The 17,925-nt window shown below is 42.2% G+C and overlaps 9 protein-coding genes across 9 annotated transcripts; 7 read left to right on the top strand and 2 right to left on the bottom strand.

The window, feature by feature from the left end:
* Positions 1-612: 612 nt before the first annotated feature.
* EAF01_004720 (uncharacterized protein) lies at positions 613-1,944 on the top strand (the record flags this gene model as incomplete). The annotated part of the gene is made up of 4 exons (XM_038912974.1): positions 613-698; positions 789-1,098; positions 1,431-1,798; positions 1,845-1,944. The coding sequence occupies 4 exons, from the start codon at positions 613-615 to the stop codon at positions 1,942-1,944; spliced, it is 864 nt and encodes a 287-aa protein (XP_038771060.1).
* Positions 1,945-2,803: 859 nt separating this feature from the next.
* On the top strand, positions 2,804-3,654 carry EAF01_004719 (uncharacterized protein; the record flags this gene model as incomplete). Its single annotated transcript, XM_038912973.1, is given in 2 exon segments — positions 2,804-3,448; positions 3,463-3,654. The coding sequence occupies 2 exon segments, from the start codon at positions 2,804-2,806 to the stop codon at positions 3,652-3,654; spliced, it is 837 nt and encodes a 278-aa protein (XP_038771059.1).
* Positions 3,655-3,810: 156 nt separating this feature from the next.
* Positions 3,811-4,107, top strand: EAF01_004718 (uncharacterized protein; the record flags this gene model as incomplete). The annotated part of the gene is made up of 1 exon (XM_038912972.1): positions 3,811-4,107. One exon carries the CDS (start codon positions 3,811-3,813, stop codon positions 4,105-4,107), a length of 297 nt encoding a protein of 98 aa, XP_038771058.1.
* Positions 4,108-4,967: 860 nt separating this feature from the next.
* On the top strand, positions 4,968-5,330 carry EAF01_004717 (uncharacterized protein; the record flags this gene model as incomplete). The annotated part of the gene is made up of 1 exon (XM_038912971.1): positions 4,968-5,330. One exon carries the CDS (start codon positions 4,968-4,970, stop codon positions 5,328-5,330), a length of 363 nt encoding a protein of 120 aa, XP_038771057.1.
* Positions 5,331-5,417: 87 nt separating this feature from the next.
* EAF01_004716 (uncharacterized protein) lies at positions 5,418-5,797 on the top strand (the record flags this gene model as incomplete). Its single annotated transcript, XM_038912970.1, has 2 exons — positions 5,418-5,543; positions 5,585-5,797. The coding sequence occupies 2 exons, from the start codon at positions 5,418-5,420 to the stop codon at positions 5,795-5,797; spliced, it is 339 nt and encodes a 112-aa protein (XP_038771056.1).
* A 2,386-nt stretch (positions 5,798-8,183) lies between these two features.
* Positions 8,184-9,395, top strand: EAF01_004715 (uncharacterized protein; the record flags this gene model as incomplete). Its single annotated transcript, XM_038912969.1, is given in 5 exon segments — positions 8,184-8,686; positions 8,706-8,956; positions 9,010-9,038; positions 9,087-9,236; positions 9,261-9,395. The coding sequence occupies 5 exon segments, from the start codon at positions 8,184-8,186 to the stop codon at positions 9,393-9,395; spliced, it is 1,068 nt and encodes a 355-aa protein (XP_038771055.1).
* A 138-nt stretch (positions 9,396-9,533) lies between these two features.
* EAF01_004714 (uncharacterized protein) lies at positions 9,534-10,911 on the bottom strand. The gene is made up of 3 exons (XM_038912968.1): positions 10,695-10,911; positions 10,271-10,647; positions 9,534-10,217 (listed from the first exon to the last, which is right to left on the bottom strand). The coding sequence occupies exons 1-3, from the start codon at positions 10,786-10,788 to the stop codon at positions 9,540-9,542; spliced, it is 1,149 nt and encodes a 382-aa protein (XP_038771054.1). The 5' UTR covers positions 10,789-10,911; the 3' UTR covers positions 9,534-9,539.
* Positions 10,912-12,842: 1,931 nt separating this feature from the next.
* Positions 12,843-13,712, top strand: EAF01_004713 (uncharacterized protein; the record flags this gene model as incomplete). Its single annotated transcript, XM_038912967.1, has 2 exons — positions 12,843-13,333; positions 13,403-13,712. 2 exons carry the CDS (start codon positions 12,843-12,845, stop codon positions 13,710-13,712), a joined length of 801 nt encoding a protein of 266 aa, XP_038771053.1.
* A 421-nt stretch (positions 13,713-14,133) lies between these two features.
* On the bottom strand, positions 14,134-14,945 carry EAF01_004712 (uncharacterized protein; the record flags this gene model as incomplete). Its single annotated transcript, XM_038912966.1, has 3 exons — positions 14,134-14,166; positions 14,224-14,690; positions 14,747-14,945. 3 exons carry the CDS (start codon positions 14,943-14,945, stop codon positions 14,134-14,136), a joined length of 699 nt encoding a protein of 232 aa, XP_038771052.1.
* Between the last annotated feature and the right edge of the window lie 2,980 nt (positions 14,946-17,925).

Raw genomic sequence — 17,925 nt, 5'->3', positions numbered from 1 at the left:
TGGCATCATGTGATGAATTGCATCGTCTCGCGGACTTTGCTATAGTAACATCTGCTCACCACTTTGTTCATGCGACTTAAGTTCATTTACTTCATACTCGTCTTACTGTCTCCACTTCACCATGCACACCAAAAGGCCTCTAAAATCGAATTTTGAATTCACCCAAAAGAGAATCCAGAGGAACACCAGTTGCAAAGTAAGTACATCATTCAAGAAGTTATATGAGAAATAGATCTATGGCCGCACTCCCAAGGAACAGAACAAGAACAAATGGAAGCTAGCCAATCGTTCCTTATCGAGGTTACTGAACGGGAGTCAAGGATAATAGACAACTCTGTGATTGAAAATACTGTGTCGAAGGCTTTCACAAAATTCAAATTAATACCAACGTGTTCAGTCTCGGCTTTGGATACCTCGCACCCCTCATTTGTACTCCTCTTCTTACCGCCTGTGCATGTTTTGCCAGCTTTCGAATCGATTCTTCATATACGTTTCAGTTCCCCATTCTTTTGGCAAGACTCAACCCGTCCTCTTCTTCTTTCCTCGTCACGAAGCTTGCATACAACAACACTATTGACTTGTTATCCATCATATTCTCATTACTGCGACATCATGGCAAGTGACAATTTGCCTTTTCCTGAATTGGTAGCTGATGCAACATCTGCTGAGGTCCGCTTGATCTTAGGAATTCCATTGGAGTATGTATCCATGGACTCTCTCCCAAATCTACAAACACACTCTTGACAGTTATTCGGCCTAACTTTAACGAATTTTCATTGCTTTTCCAGGCTACCTCTCGAGTTACGTCGCAAAATTTGGCATATCTATCTTGGTCCGCAGCTTGGCCGGATTATCGAGATCGAGTGGGATTCGACTCATCCCGTTGACAAGCATCATGGATATAGAGCAACAAAGATATCTTCTCAGGCCCCTTTGGACTTACGGGATCCTATTTGTCGAGATACTCGGAATGAAATTTTGAGAAAATATCAGCTTTGGCGTTTCGATAATCGTCCTGAAGGGCATGACCCACCATCTCGACTTACGTATTTTGACTCTTCTATCGATACCATCTACTTCGGTTACAGGACTTGTTTGGTACAGTGTGCCTCTTTGTGGACAACCTGGCTAGGGGAGAGAAACTCCTTTCGCACGTTGCGATCGGTGACTTCTACTATAGAAAGAGCTCTTGCATAGAAGACCGCGCATCGAGAGTAAATACTAGGTGTTCATACTTGAGGGAAAGTAATACCCCCACAACACTTGATCATTTCCCCAACATCTATTACCTAACAAGCCATAATTACACACGTCATATAAATTTTGGACTCAATCCACTCCATGGTTTGCTATCCGATAAACTTCCGGGAGCCCAAAATGGATGGCCCGGCTTGCAGGATATTTTCATTTGCGTCCAGGATCTTCTGCAGGTAGATGAAAAGGTCACATTCCGCCCCGCTAGATACAATGGCGCCCACCAGCAACGAAGAGACTTGCATAATTTAAGAAGCATTAATGAGATAAGACTTGGTCAATCTCAATTCCAACACTGGACAGTACATAGCCAGCCAAAATTTCATTTTGTTCGCTTATCCGAACGCGCCGAACCTGGCAAAGTATATGACGACCTGGAATTGATGAGAAGTCGAGATACCTTATCCGACTGGAAACGTTACAAGAAAGATGTAATGAAATTATCAAGTCGACACTGTCGAATCAGGATATCCTCTAGTCATTTCCCTGTGCTTGAGTTATATGGTACAAAAGAGGCAAACTTCTCTGTGAAGAAAACCATCTTGTAAGTGTCCATTTGTGATATTAGTGAGCTTCACTAAATACTCTAGGCTCAAACCGGGAACTATTGACGAAGAAAGAAATGGCAATCACTTTCGTGCATTCACTGATGATATGTGGAATGACTGGAACTTCAGGTTCGGGTATTAAGAGGAGACTTCAGGTTGATCCACCACTACCTTATCGTCCACATATGGTACCCTGCAAATCTTCCTCATTTTCTCTCATCCTGGGCTGGCACCATCTGTATAATAGGCAGATTAAGTCATTGATATAGCATGATCGCGAAAACAAAGTTGTTCCAAGTTCCAAGTTCCCTGAATTCGTGATTTTGACTGTGAATTTGTATTTCCTCGCTGATCACAAGATTTCCTCGATAATCCCAACTTTTTCAGTTCTGAAGTAATCCTTATGGCTGTGCAAGTCATTGAATCCGAGTTTGCATTTGATTCATATTGTTCATTTCTATCAACCTTTTTCTGGTTTTCTAAGTTATTGCTTCTTCATTGGTACCCGTGATTCTAATATCTATTTATATGTTATCTAATTGCGTATCCTGTCAGCAATAATCTTTGAATTTCAAATGATGTCTAGAGCTTCTGGGCTGTTTCGCATTTCATTATATGCAACCAGTCTAACAATTATCTTTCTACATCATAACAACCTACTTTCTGATACCTGAAACCAATCCTGAATACTTGTGTTAGCACTTACCATGATGATAGATATCTACTGAGTGATGTATTATTAGGACTATTTGCTTTAAAAGGGGGAACTTTTCATGTCCGGAGCAAGAGTCTTCAGTCATCACATGACTCTCATGTGATCGACCTAATGTACGGCAGAGCCACGTTGATTGGACGTCGTTAACACCCGGGGTGCTAGCCGAGATATGATATCTTCCGGCAATAGTTTCTTGATTTAATTCATTGTATTGTGTCAAGCCTTGCTTGCATTGATATTCTTACAACATCAAATATTCGAAAGTCTTTCAGTAAGAAGAGTAAGCATGGCATCATCCATTATCAAAATTGAGCCATTACTGGCCAGTTCAATGAGAGTCTTGCGCAATCAAACCACCCTTCAAGATCTCGTTGCAGCTTATCCATCTTTGAAGGAAAAGGTACTCTCGTCTCCTAAGAGCTTAACAGAGTCGGAACGTCGTGTGTTTCTTGATCTTCCAGATCCAGAAATGGAAAGTGCCAATATAAGTGCAGCAACAAGACTTTCACGGGCTGAGTTGATAGAGAAAGCAGTTATAAATCGTGGTAGTCTCACAGATGCAGAGGTCTTGGTCTTGAAAAACAGATTTTGGACACCTCGTACAAATGATGAAAGCTCAAGGCTTTCCGAAGGGTTTATCAATACAAACGACGAAGCGCGCGATGAATTCTTGGCAGTCAGAACTCTAGCTTATCTTCCGAAGGAGAAAGAAGCATTTAAAATCAGGGGTCGTGAAGCTTATACTCGTGACAGGGCTGCACGAGAGCGCCCATTGCACAACGCAACCACAGCAGCCTTGCCAAATGCACCGGAATGGATCAAGCAACTTCACCAAGAGGGAAAGCCGCACTGGGGTTTATCTTTCTTTTTGATGCGGCCGCCCAGAAGCTCGATAAAGAGCGACTTGGATATTTCCAATCTGTTTTATGTGGTTTCTTTTCACAGGCACTTCGGTTCAATGGCTCAAAAGACATTATAAGCAGTAAATGGCGGTATATGACATTTAACGCACCGCAATCTGCGCTTACACATACTCAATTTTCTTTACAAAACGACGATCGCGATGAGGGCGACAGTGATCAAGATGATGGTTCTCAATTCCGAAAAGCTTTTCAAGAAATTTTAGAAGATCCATAGACATATCAGAAAAGAGAAGATGTCATTCCAGCCAATGAGTACTTAGGCAACCTAAAACATGGGACTGTTGCATCGGGGTTCCTCACAAATACTTTTCTTGTATTTGACCCAGTCTGTATTGACTTGGTCGTGGAATCCAGATATTTTTACGATAACATGCGCGCCTTAGCATTCGGAGCCGAGTTCCCAGTGCCAGGAAGAACACATGCCAAAGGATATCAGGGTTACACATGGGTGAGACTAGATCAGTTGGTGTACTACTTCTTTGGGTTGAGATTGACGAAGAAGGATGAAATCGAGATGGGTAAAATTTTGGAAATTGCACAGAAGAGCCGGGATGGTGCATTTGTCAGTATGGATCTGGAAGAGGCTACGAATTGGTCTCACTCTTGCCACTTGTCCGCGTTCACACCTGATAGTATATTAGGTGAAGGACTTAATAATATAAGGTAGATGCAGTGGCCGGAATTTCAACAGGGTCAAAAGAGAGTCGTCTAGGATGATGGAAAAGCGAATGAACATAAGGTGTGGGCATATACCACGAGCTTCACTTCATTCATACCGATAATGCTGCCACCCATAGAGCGTATCAGTGTGCCTTACCAACGACTCGGGACTAAATGCTCGAGACTATGGCTATGACTCAAATCTCATTGGATTTGCAGTGATCGCTGAAAGTTGGTTTCATCTTGGTGCAGACCTTTCTCTGTCGACATCCTTCGATAATTATGGTATGGCACCCGCGCAAGCCTCAAAATCCATAGGAAATTCTGTTGAAAAGGCAGTTGCAGAGTCTTGGTACGAGAGATTCTGCTGTGCCCCTTATCAGGGTGACATATATGCCGCCACTTTCGTAACAGGTGTTAGTTCAGACTCTATACCACCATTTGAATCTCCTAGCTCAACTGAAGAGCTACTTGAAAAGTGCAGCAATGATACCATAGGCAGCCTTTGAGCTGTGCATACAACTTGACAAGCATCGACCCTGATCTACTCGATGATTGTGATGGAAATGAGAGTGATTATGTCTAACCTGTGTTGAGTACACGAGGTGACAACACAGGTCCATCGGCAGACTATGCAATAGTGAACTACGCCAATTCACAAGAAAGAACGATATCTACATCAGGTAGGTGTCCTAACGGCAATTTTGGGCGGGATTCACAGACCGCCGGGGAAATGGGAACGTTTACATACCTGCAACTAGAGATTGTGCAGATGCTTCTCCCGTTAACAATGCATCCCTAACTGGCTTGAGGCAAGTTCCAGTGAATTCAGAACATATCATTGAACGGCAAACACGACGAAAATTTATGTCTTTTATTCAGGAACCTTTGTCGGACCTTGAAGATGGATTAGGACCTCAGACTGTCCCTATTGAGCTCGGAACCGTGCCGTTCGAGGTTATCAATGATTTCATGAATGCTCCGTATAATGAATGGGAGGCTCTGAATGGGCGAGACGACAATGCCAACCCGCTTTTGAAAAACCATGCCAATGCTCTGGGCTCCACTTCGAATCCCAGAGTCATGACTAATTTACAGGCCTCACTAAACAGAAAGAAGTCACGAATTAGAAATTCTAGAGTCATTGCTACGGCCAACCAGAATTTCGCACGACTGGCCAATAACCCAAAAACCCAACAACCCGAAATACTGTATCAGCCCCTAGCCTAATACGTCTGTATGTGTTCCTGATAAGTCTTGCTCTTTCAATCTGTTATCGCATGAGTTTTTCTACTGAATTAGATGAAATTCTAGGGCATGGCTGTTTTCAACTACCTCAACGATCCTGCTATCCAAGGTCTTTTGGGTCAAATTCATCGAGACATCCACTCAAATTTGACGGAGTTTGACAATCTCTACCACCCACTTGCTCCAGAACAACCTGTACATACAACTGACCTTTGGACCGAATTTATCAATTTCAGGCGGAGAGGGTATCAAACAATTTTTTCGATTATTTGACCAGAAATGTCGATGGGAGGATAGCCCAACTGAGGGCTGGCTGGCAAATAGTATTGGATAATGATCCGTCGGAACGACAGGAGACAGTTACTCTCGAGTCGTTGGGTAAGATCAATGCATTGAATGCCAAAATTGAGGCAACGGTGGTCTTTAACAGGGCTCCATTCAATCCCTAGAGACCGAAGGGCTGAGTAGTTGTCTCAATATAGAGTGGGGCTGTGGTTACCTGGATCTTATTTGATATGCGACATCTTCGTTATTAAAATGAGGAAATCTGTTTTCAATACCCAGAGTGGAATGAATTGATGCTACAATGTTTTCTTAACCTCGGCGTATGAATATCAATCATCAAGCGAACTTTCGCCTATACATATTCATCAAAGATAGAAAATCACGGAACGGAATATACGATACGACTGTGGGAATCACCCCTCCTAATATCGTAATATGATTTTATGTTACTCTAATACAATTTGATCTCTCTCGCGCTCTCGTTTTCAAGTCCCACGTCCAGACAATTAGAATTCTCGCCCAAGATCCTTCACTACAAAGCCAAATCCTGAGAAGCTAAGTATTGTTTCTACGCAAAACGAGTTTTTATGTTCCTCGGTAGCACAATATGTGATTTAAAATCTCAACGATGGACATAGCTGTTGATTTCTCCAAACGTGTATGTGGAAGAAATGAAATTCAATAACCCAAAAATTGTGTTTTTTTCCTGGCGCTTGACAGCCTTCACAGCCTTGTGTTTCACGATCAATTTGACTCTATATGTCTAGGAGACAACCTTAGGGAAGATTGAACAAGTGGACAGTGCCACCAAACAGTTGTGTTTCATCCGTCACCTTTCATTTAAGCACTCAACTTCACCAAACAATACTATACCCTCAAACGCGCCATCTTCAACACTCTTCAAAGGACTCATCACTTTCGTCCAATTTAACTAATGATGCCTATGACCCAGTACCAATCTTCCATGCAAGATATGCAATTTTCACATATCTCAGTGAAGGACATAGCGCGGAAATCAGCTTTATGTATCGTAATGTGTTATGAGGAGACACAAAAGGGTCTGGATTGGGACACGGAAGGCCGTCAGTACTGCTGCGGCGACGGCCTATGCATAGATTCTTAAGGGACTTCGTATGTGATAGGTGAATCGAAAATCTGTCCTGTGGAAAGATTAACGTAAATTGTGACAAGGAAATTATTAGTGACATTTGATATGTGATAAATTGCAAGAGAGACATATCCTTTGAGTAGCAAAATCTAGATAGAGCCCGATGGTACCCAGGACAGATGCATGTAATCTCTCTCAGAATACGAAAATCTGAGCAAAACTGAGGATTTTGCATTGCTTGAACTATTCATGAGCTAAACGCGACTCTATCGTAGCAATTGCCAGTTGAGTTCATATTTCTTCATTGCCTGGTGATTTGAAAATGCTTTAAGGCGCTCTCGAGACGCGTTAGGAGATCTGGTTGTTGTTGATTCCAACTAGCAGAACTGATCACTGCGCAGCGGGTTTCGTGATGATAAAGTCCCCAATTTATTACTAAGAACGCGTGTGAGGTAACTCGTCAATCGCTCTAATTCCACACCGTGTTAAATGCTAACATCAATCTGACATCGTAACCGAGGACGATTATCACATGGGTGCAGAAAAATGATGAACGAGAATGCTTCCATCGCAATTCTGTCATCTAGATACAAATTGCTTTGTCATGCCTATATTCCTGTAATACAATCCAAACCATATTTCATATCAGCGACGTCGAGGGTAGTTCTTAGTTTGGTCCGTCAAACACCAAAATTAAAGATTGAAAGGATACTAAATTCAGCAATGACTCGCGGTCCCGCACATGTGCTAAACTCTAGCTTCCCCCGCGTCTTGTCTTATCCCCTAGCTCTACCAACTTAGGATTGTAAATTTATAGTCTAGGAACCATATGCCACTTTCTCTCTCTCTCAAATATGAATGCTAAAAGATTGCATGACTATGCACGATCCCCTGCTTACTTAGACTTCTCCCTTGAGGCCTTTTGAAAGCTTTCTAGTTCTATAGATCTTCAGGCCCTTTCAGCCGAGCTCGGTATTACTATCAATATAAAAATCGGCGAAATTGAGGATATACTGTTATATTGATCAATTGATCGATTTAGCATATATAGGTGAAAGCAACAGGAAAAGAGTAGAGATTTGGCATCTTACTCGAATTGAGTTCACTTCATTTAAATATGCTAGTTATCAAACATGACTAACTTTGGCAGATTTAAATTGAAGAATTCAAGAGACAAAAGCAAGTGGAGAAACTCCTCGAATTGTAGCCTAATACTTTGATATTTCACGTAGGATCTTAGTAATCCCTTCGCATCTCAAAGCACCTCCGGATACAATATCTTCCACACTAGATCCATATCATGCGATTCAGGTGGTTCCATGGAGAAAGATCAGAAAAAACAGTTATGTATAAAACTCCTTTCCCTCAGCTCTATTCATACATTTCTCGTAGCAAAAATTTGATTTTCAATTTCATATTATTGACATCCTCACGTTGACCAAATGTCCAAGCGCATTCTCCTTACGGGAGTAAACGGCTTCGTCGGTTCATGGATCCTTGACCACCTCCTTAGACAAGGCCACTTCGTCCAGGCTATAGTTCGCTCCGAATCCAAAGCCGAACGAGTTTCTTCCGATTTCCTTGCCTACAAACCCCATTTTAAATTCGGGATCGTCCCCAATATCACCGCCCCCGGAGCTTACGATGAGGTGGTGCAATCCGATCCTTCTTTCGATGTCGTGATTCACACTGCCTCTTCCTTTCTCTACAAGGTCATCACGGATAAACGTGAATTTCTTGATCCGGCAATCAGAGGAACATTGGGTGTTCTGGAGAGTGTGAAGAACAACGCACCGGAGGTAAAGAGAGTTGTGGTGACAAGTAGGTGTGCTGCAATTATTAATTTCGCGGAGAAGGTTGTTTGTCAGCTGCAAAAAGTCTCTACGGAGGAGGATTGGAATCCTGCTACATCGGAGAGTGCATTGGAAGGAACCCCGAATAATGCGTATCAGGTTAGTAAAAAGTTTGCGGAGCTGGCTTGGAAGAATTTTTGTTCCATGTACATTGAGACGATACACTAGTACTAATGATGTGTTCGTAGCATGGGATTTTGTGGAGAAAGAGAAACCAAATTTTGATTTGGTTACTTTGACCCTTCCGATGGTTTATGGATCATTGAGACATACAATTCGAAGTACGCATTATTTGAATGAATCAAACTTGAGGATCTATAGTGGATTGATCAATTTATCTAAGGATACTGAGCTACCTCCAAGTAAGTTTCTTCAATATTGCGGTGATTGTGAAAATAAAAGCTAACGTGACTAGATGGCCTCCATGTATTTACTGATGTTCGTGTAAGTATACCCTCCCCTCCGAAAGGCCTAATGTTTAACAACTTCCAGGACCTAGCAGGTGCCCATGTTCTCGCTGCAACTCTCCCAGAAGCATCGGGACAACGTTTCATTGTTTGCGAAGGTCAAATATCATCTCAAAATATAAGTGATATTATTCGTAAGAAGATTCTAGAATTGGAAGAAAGAACAATAAAGGATGTCCCCGGTGATAAAGGACTATAGGACGGCTCTTTCGCGTGTAGTAGCGAGAGGGCTGAGAAGGTGTTGGGGTTGAAATTCAGGAGTAAGGAGGAGACTTTCGTGGATTTGGCTAGACAGCTGTTGGAGATGGAAAAGAAAGAGAAAGATGCAGAGTAGGTTATGAGAAGAAGACGTGTTTTTGAAGAAGCGAATGCTTTATTGATGTATATATTTATTGTTACAAAGAATCTTGAATCGACGCTCGGGACTCTGGATGTAGATTGACGGTGCTACCGTGTATGGTCGTTCGCAGATTATTGTTCAATGACAATAACCACTCATGCAGGTATAGTCAGCGTTGCAAGGACTGCTTGCGCTGCAATCCCATCCGTTACAGCCCCAAGTACAAGCCCCGGTTTGACTAGCAGCTTTATTAGTAGTTGTATTAGTAGTTGTGCTGGCCGTTTTAGTCGCAAGGGTTGTCGGTGTGCTCCCGGTCGTGGTGGAGATAGCGCAGCCCGTCTTCGTATTGTGCAAAAGTAACTGTTGAGCAGAAGACAGAATCGATGAGCTGCCTTCCACAATCAAGAAGTTCGCTTCTTTGTTATACTCAAACCATGATGCTGCATTGTAGTTTGGATATTCGCACATATCTTGATTCACCAATTGACTAATCCACGCAGCATTTCCAGAAGACCCAGCGTAGCCTGTTTCGCCGATGACGAATGGGATGTTATAAGCAGCGGAGTATGTTTTGTAGAAAGTGCCATAGCAGCTTGAGAAGGCGGAGGAAGGGAGTGGTGATGAAGTGGGGTAGCAATCGACGCCCACTATGTCGACGTAGGATGCGCCCGGCCAGTATGGTGCAACCGGAGACGATGAAGTGTCCACATTGGGCGACCAGTACATTTTGATCTTGGGATTGGTGGAAACAGCTGCATGAATATTCTTCCAAGCAGTAATAAACTCGGCTGCTATTCCATGATATGTACCATCCGTCTATTCAGATATTAGTCATGGTGATAGTAGAGTTTGGGATAGTCAATACTAACAACGTAGTAATTCATCTCATGGCCAAATCTCAACCAAACCTCTACACCCTTCGCAGTGAATTGTTCCAATACGCTTGCAACCTGACTAGCTACATTACTAGTTACTTGACTAAATGGTATAGTCGGCATAACTGCCGGTTGAAACACAGCACCAGAAGCAACAACATCATCCAGACGTTGAAGGAGTTGAGATCCAGTGAATGTGCTAGATGTTATTTGCGCATACCATCCATAGGTACTAGCTTTTCCGCCGAGCTTGCTATTTATTTGTGCCATGGTATAAACTGGGGATGCCACTTGGTAGCCATCTGATGGAAGGAATCCAAAGGCCACGCCGTTGGAAACTACTCCACCGGAAGGAAGACCATCAATTGCAGCTGATGAATATTAGTCATGTGTGTTACAAAGAAGGGTGATCTATTACCTCGTTTTTCAACAGGCAATTGTGCAGTAGCTAAGGCAGATACTGCCGAGAAAATGGCTGCACCGGAAAGAAAAGAGGTAGAGAATGACTTCATGGTAAGATGGAGATGTGAAGACTGCTGGTGTACGAATTTAAGACAAAGATATCGTAAAAGAATAGATGAGTATGGTGAAGAGAATGAGATGATAGATGAAGTACCTAGACTTTCAATGAATTACAATATATATCGTCTTTACTCTCCCGACTCCCGAGATCCTTCACTTGAAGGGGTTTTCATGTGAAGAGAATCTCAGCCGCCCCTTGAGACCAGTGTTCGCAACGAGTGAGTCGGGTAATACAGTTGGATTGGGTAAACCATGGGTATGGTTTTAGCTCGAGAGTTTCATGAAGTGGATAAACATTGGATAAGTATTAAACAGTTTTGTGTTTCCTGAGTTAGAGCCTTGATTTCAAATCTTCATTTGAATGAAACTTCAAGCCTCAACCCCAAAATCTCATGCTTCAAGTTCGATTTTTCAGCCTATTTCAGACTAAATCGTTAACTATAGTAAATTGTCGATATCAGAATTAACGATATCAGAAGTTAATTCTGATTTAATCAATGAGCTGGGTTGTGGGCCATTGCGAGCATTGCTTGAGGCTCAAAACACACCTCACCATAAATTAACCCATGAAGCTCATCCACCCTTCAAAGTCCAACATGAAAAGAACATGAGAATACCGTGTGGGTGACAGAATCCATCGATTCAGCCGCATGGTAATATGACATTCCCCAATTTCATTGTGCACCGAGATTGATTCATCTGATCCCAGCGCTCAATTGGTAGATCTTCGTGATAGGAAATGAGCATTCTTTGAAAAATCCTGCAAGATGTCATTCAGATACCGGAAGGATTTGTTTCAAGAACAACGTTGGAACCTTGGAATGTGGTTAAGGTTGTGGCGTTGGTAGTTGGGGTCCAATAGCCTCTGTGGCTTGAGTACACTAGCGCTATCAGACCCCAAAAATAAAACTGTCCTAGCGACATACAAGTATTTTTCTAGAACAACATCAATTAAGGTTATGACATCCGGATTTCCTCGATCCTTCAGCAACTATATCGAGTGTGAACTCGAGATTCCACCCGCCGCCCCTGAATTGTGCCGATAGGATTCGAAGCTCATTTAATTTAGCGGGCGTTTGTCAGCGAGGGATTCTTATATCAGCATCGGCAGAGCTTGAGGTTACAATGTGCCATGAGAATGGAGACAAAATACTTAAGTGAAATCAGACGACATGAAGTTATGTCAATAAGACACTTGTCTGTGTCGATATCAGTTGCTCGCTCAACTACATCTTCCAAATTCAATCATACATCATACGAATTGGATGTGGACGAGGGCTATTCGATCAGTATCTGTTGAATACTCGGGCTATCAAAGAGAGATGAAACATTGTGCTGTATTCATCGTTGCAACTTTTATAATCTCAACTCTCAGAGCCATTTCATAGCTTTCAATGCACCCATCAGAAGTCCAGAGTGTATTTTGAGTGGTGTATACATTGTTCTTGGCCCCCACAACATCAGTGCCGATATTTTCTGGGGTATCATAGCTTTCCACGTAAATCCTCATGGACCCTTTATTAGAGTTGATACCAGGGATCTATAACAACTCAAGAAAGTGCTCCATATGACCATCCTCAGAACATAAAATTAGAATCCCACAACGGATTACAGTTCAGACTATTGAAAACACTAACGAGCAGCTACCCAACATGGGATAGCGTCTCGTGCTGCACAATGTTCCATCACTTAGGTAGTATACTATTATTGAACACACCCGTTGAGCCGAGAGACATCGCTTCCTGCTTGTCGGTATTATCTAATGGATTTTATGGCAAGGGACGAATGTCAGCAAGGAACGGCAACTGATCTCCTGCAGCTACATAGATCCCATGTCTACTAATTTAAGATTATGCAAGATGATTTGATATCAATCTTGTATGAAATAACCTTAAAGTTTAATTTGAGGTTGTTGGTATATATATTGGTCAAATCAAGACGTGCCTTTTGACTCATCAGCTTTGCCTATATCTTTTCCACATTCATTTGCAAACGTTGATTCTATATTCCTACCAGTCACTCTTTCAACCTTGTTTATTCCATCATGCATTTGAATCAATTGATTGTTGCGGCATATTTCCTTACCGCGACTGCACTTGCCGCTCCTTTGGATGCTCGCGGTAGTTCCACCTCACCAGCAAACGCGAAGGTTACCCTAGCAGCAGCGTTCACCTCTGGCGCCGGCAACAAAGAACCCGACTCTACCATCAGCACCGGTGTTGGTAAAGGCGCAGATACTTACAAGTGCTACTCTGGAGGCTGGCAATCTTTCCCATCATCTTCTGAATGGGTGTCATTTGATGCCATGTGGAACAAATCCGCTACATACCTCAAAGAATCATGTGCCAATACTGGTGCCTTTGGTTCTGGTGATAGTCCGGCACAGATCGGTAACATGTATAACTCAATCTTGTCGGTCGCTAGTGCTAGCTTGGTAGACCCAAGATTCATCTACGCCACGATCTTACAAGAAAGCAGTGGATGTGTCAACATCGATACTAGCCAAAATCCAGATCCAAGTCAACCTGACAACCCGTATGTTCTAATTTACTTTTCTTTCTTAATCAGCTATCGTTCAAACTCAAATCACTAACAACATCCCAGCGGACTCATGCAATCTGTCGCCGGTGTAAAATTTGTCGGGAACTCCGCATCCGCTTCCGCCCAAGCTGCATCCATCCGCCAAATGATCGTTGATGGTACTCAAGGCACAGCTAAAGGAGACGGACTTGTTCAATGTATCAATCAGTATGGAAACATTTACGAGGCAGCTAGATGTTATAATTCTGGTGAAGTCAACAAGAGCAATCTGAATGATCCTCAGGGAGCTACACCAAGTTATGTTACCGATATTGCGAACAGAATGACCGGGTGGTTGGATGCGCCACAGAAGTTTGGTTCTTGCAAGAAGTAGACTATATCGTGTGGTTTGAGAACGCGAGTTAGATGGGAATGTGTGGAGTGACTTTGGTGGGTGCTTCGGGGCAAAGGAGCAAGGAGCTGGGTCTTACTCGCGGAGGCGTAGTTTGTGGTTTGTAAATTCTGTGTGCTTGGAGCTGGAGAACTTCGCTATTGTATAGTTAAAGGTACAGGATATTGAATAGCCCGGACTGCAGTCCAGCAAGCTAAGCCTTTGGAATATTCAATCTGTTCTTGATATTTTGATTACCCTAGATATGACATAATTACCACTGTTAAATTCATGGGCATTCCACTATTCTGTCTTCTTGCCACTGTTTTTCACGATTCTCAAATTTGTCACTGTGAATCATGTGAACTAACAATGAATTCAAAGATTACAAAGACTCAAGAATAGTTATATACATGTCTCCTTGCTAACAATAGAAGTAACAATCCATATTGCGATTCTAAACAAATCAATATATTAGCCCAAATCCCAAATCATAAAGAGATACGACTCTCACCGAAATTGCACCCGATGGATTCACAGGATTATCCCAACCACCAACACTACAATATGGCATCCCCGAATTCACATTTGTAGTCCAAGACTGGTTTCCATATACAAATTGAATGTAATTAGGTGGGCTACCATCAAACTCCGGGGTAATGATAAGAGGAAAAGGTAACATGGTGTTGAAGATGTAAGGATCTCCATCCCCGGCGACCTTTGTAACATTTTTTGCACTGTCCACTTCTGCAGGAATGTCGTTTCCACCACCATCTGTCATATTTCGTATCTGCACTTCGAAAATAACGTGTTCGCTGCTTTGTTCGGAAAAGCTCTGGAATTCTTCGAGGTGAAACCAACATTTTCCTGTTGTGTTAATTTGGTTGCTTTGAGGAGTAATCCGGTACGTGACTGGGTCTACTTGAAGTATACCGCCAGTCTTCCAATTTGATGGGTTCTCGACAGTATTTAAGTCACAGGCTGTTTTTTGTGTTAGCAGCCTTCATGCACTGGTAAAGATGATAGAGAATGTTCACAATCCATAATTGTTGTCATGTTGTTAGAACAATAGTTCTCCATATTATTCTTGATATCTATTCCCGGTGGCCAGTCAATTGCAAAATCAACTTCATAACGTCCACCTTGGTTGTAAGTACGGATTATTGAGCCGCTATCTTTATCTTGTGTGCCTTTTTTAGCAGCTTCTTGACAGAATGAATTGATTTGGTTCATCATATCATCGCGGGCGATGAATTTATTGCTTCCCGGATTGCATGCTGGCTTATGTGTCGAGGTAGGAGATGTGGGTACGGAACTTGAATTACTCGTTTCTGAAACTGGAGAGACAGAGGTCTCTAAGGAACTTGGTGAAGATGAAGTTGACGGTAATGTCGTGGAAACAAAATTTGACGATTTGGTGTCTGATGGAGGGCTAGTCGATGCAGAATTTGATGTCAATATTGATGTTAATCTTGACGTGGAATGACAGGAAGGTTTGTTTGATTGAATCCTGTTGGTACACTACTATTGTTTGTCTGGAAACATGATTTCGAAGAGGAGCCAGTGGTCTCAGCTGTCGTAATGATGGTCTTGAAGATGGATCTAGTATGATTAGCCACAATAATAGTGATGCAAGGACAAGTGCACGAGGATGTATTAGATGCATTGAGCTCGTTTCCACAAACGGAAGATATTAACAGAGAACCAAAAATTATTGCACCAAGGAGATAGTGTGATAACCGCCTTACGGGTATCATATTCATAGAGAGTGCGTACATGATGTAAAGTTATTTTTCAGTTTGACAGAAATATCAATATGTCAATTGATTGAACGGAAATGAATAGATGGAGCATGAGGGCAAGCTACTTATAATGTTCTATCCGTACATAATTCCTCAATCCTAGATTAATCATGACGCTACAGAGTTGAATTTATTTGACTCATATATTATAGCAATGTAATCATTTACAATCACATTTAATTCAATTTGCAAACAACTGTATCTTGAATGGAAATGCTAAATATAAGCTGTAGCACAAAACAACAGAATTTATCATTCAAGATTGTCCGTTAATCCCTCAGAAGGCAAACAAAAGTCGATTATTTAGCCGAAGATTCTAAACAACACTGGAAGCTCGAAGCAATACCGTCTCGAAAAAAACTCAATTAAAGAGATTGATAAGGGTCAACTCCCAGATTACTGGAGGAGCGCGAACGCTTTTCATTATACTGAGAAGTACGTAAGGAACTTTAGACCCCTGCAAATTCTCTAGACCCTCCACTTCTCGCGACGACAGAGCATCGACTATCATACATTTTTGATCGCGTTTCAATAAAGGGGAAATTCGCTTACAGCACGGCAACTCAGAGAGCAATCTCGCGATTGACAACCAAGATCAATGATTACACTGAAAATACCTAAAATAATTGCGGATTAACTTTCACTAGGCTCACCCTTGAGCAAGGATCGATGTGTTCTTGACCGGGGATATATTGCCACCGAAGATACTACTGCCAAGAATGCGTTGACGACGGGTGAACATAACGGAAGGTGTAACATATATATCGCTTCGGAAGGATCTTTATCTCTCTACAATCAAGTCCGAGGAAGGTTCCACCAGTCAATGTGTCCATACTTTCTTCGATGATCATGATAACGCATGAGACAACGGCACAAGGCCGCGGATAAATTGAAAGTTAAAGAACTGGTATAGCCAGTAGATAACCAAGATACGGCACGAATCCTTTCATAGATAGTAGGGATTTCGAAGTGGTTCGGGAGTGATAAAATCGCTACGAGGGTCAGAAGTGAGACTCATCGTCGGCGTTGCCGATGAAGATAAAAGTCATTTACCCGGTGGAGCCTTTGAAAACAAGATCTGAGGTATAACTGACATGCTTATTCTTGGCGTTCTGGCTTCTTCCGAAAGGAGTATGAAGGCTCGGGGATATACGGAGGGAATTGTTGTCCTTTGAAATTCTTCAAGATACGCATGCATTAAAGTTCATCTGCAGGATTGACCGCCGCGTAAAGATTACGCTTATATCATTGAAGCTAGCCTCGAAAATATCAAAAGTGATTGTTGGACCTTGTCCAAGTCCCCTGCCACGCTGATGGAACCTTCTATGGCAAGACTAAAGGGATTCTGTTGAAAATATGTAGGGACACGTAGTGGATCTAGTATAGATGCCATTTATCTACTGATCTTGTAGTATTTGGAATTTGTCATAGAATGCGTGTTCTTAACCTTTATCAAACCCTTCATTACTTTGCAGTCATTGGTAAAGATTGTGCACCTACCTCGATCTGAAGGTTGATATGGTGATGACAGTGGCGACTTCTCCAAGCCACAAAGTAGAGATTTCACAGGCTCTGTGTTCGCTGTGACTTCGATAACGATAATCACGCCAGATATAACGAGGATGAAGCGATTGATATATCGTCAAGGGGTTCAATCTCTTGCGAGATTACGGCTGGGAGTGTATGAAGGTGCAGAAATCTGTATGCTACACAAGCTCATGATGAGGAGCAAGGGATGACAATACATGGATAATTGTGCATGTATCTATCGATATTGATGCCACGGATTGCATCTTTTTGACTCAAAATAATAGACAGCAAAGAACATTCGCTGGATGTGGAAATTTCCCAAAGGAGGCAACGGAGTAATCACAAGGCTTGCCTCGAGATGGTAATATTTCCAAAAGGAGAAATCAGGACTTGTATAGGAAACTCCATACATTCAAGGACTGCGTAACATCAAGCGAGTTTGAGGCTCTTCAAAATGAGGGCACTGGTAACTCCCTAGGAATGTAGTTAATTTGGTATAGAGAGAGACCGGAAAAGTTGTACTGTACTGTACGATCCCACGTTGTGGAAGACGGAACTAGCTGATTGAATTTTTTTTATTGATATCATTAGATATGTGTTATAGAATATTAAGAGGATATAAATGATGAAATCAATGAAGATATCTCAACTTAGAGCTGACAGTAGTAGTGCACGAGTTTCAGTACACGGCTTTACTTCGGCTTCCGGACGCGCAACGCGCCACGAGTGGCTGGTGGGGTACCCAGACCATCTTTGAACCTTTTTCGAGTGAATTTGATGTAAGTGCAGATTTTTCCCTTTGAACTGGTGACATAGCTTAGTTAGACTTGTCTCGGACTTGGAATCCTGTTCCTACAGAAATTCTTCGTACACGCGTTTGCAAA

Source organism: Botrytis porri (genome assembly GCF_014898465.1).
Source record: "Botrytis porri strain MUCL 3234 chromosome Unknown BPOR_006, whole genome shotgun sequence".
In the NCBI taxonomy this organism is placed as follows: domain Eukaryota; kingdom Fungi; phylum Ascomycota; class Leotiomycetes; order Helotiales; family Sclerotiniaceae; genus Botrytis; species Botrytis porri.
Note: the sequence above shows the minus strand (reverse complement) of the source record. Positions and strands in the feature narration are given on the sequence as shown.

Coding starts and splice junctions, on each gene's coding strand:
- EAF01_004714 (XM_038912968.1), bottom strand. CDS start 10,788: ATGAAGTCATTCTCTACCTCTTTTCTTTCCGGTGCAGCCATTTTCTCG. Junction 10,648..10,694: donor ATTGCCTGTTGAAAAACGAG/GTAATAGATCAC, acceptor AATATTCATCAG/CTGCAATTGATGGTCTTCCT. Junction 10,218..10,270: donor ATGAGATGAATTACTACGTT/GTTAGTATTGAC, acceptor ATATCTGAATAG/ACGGATGGTACATATCATGG.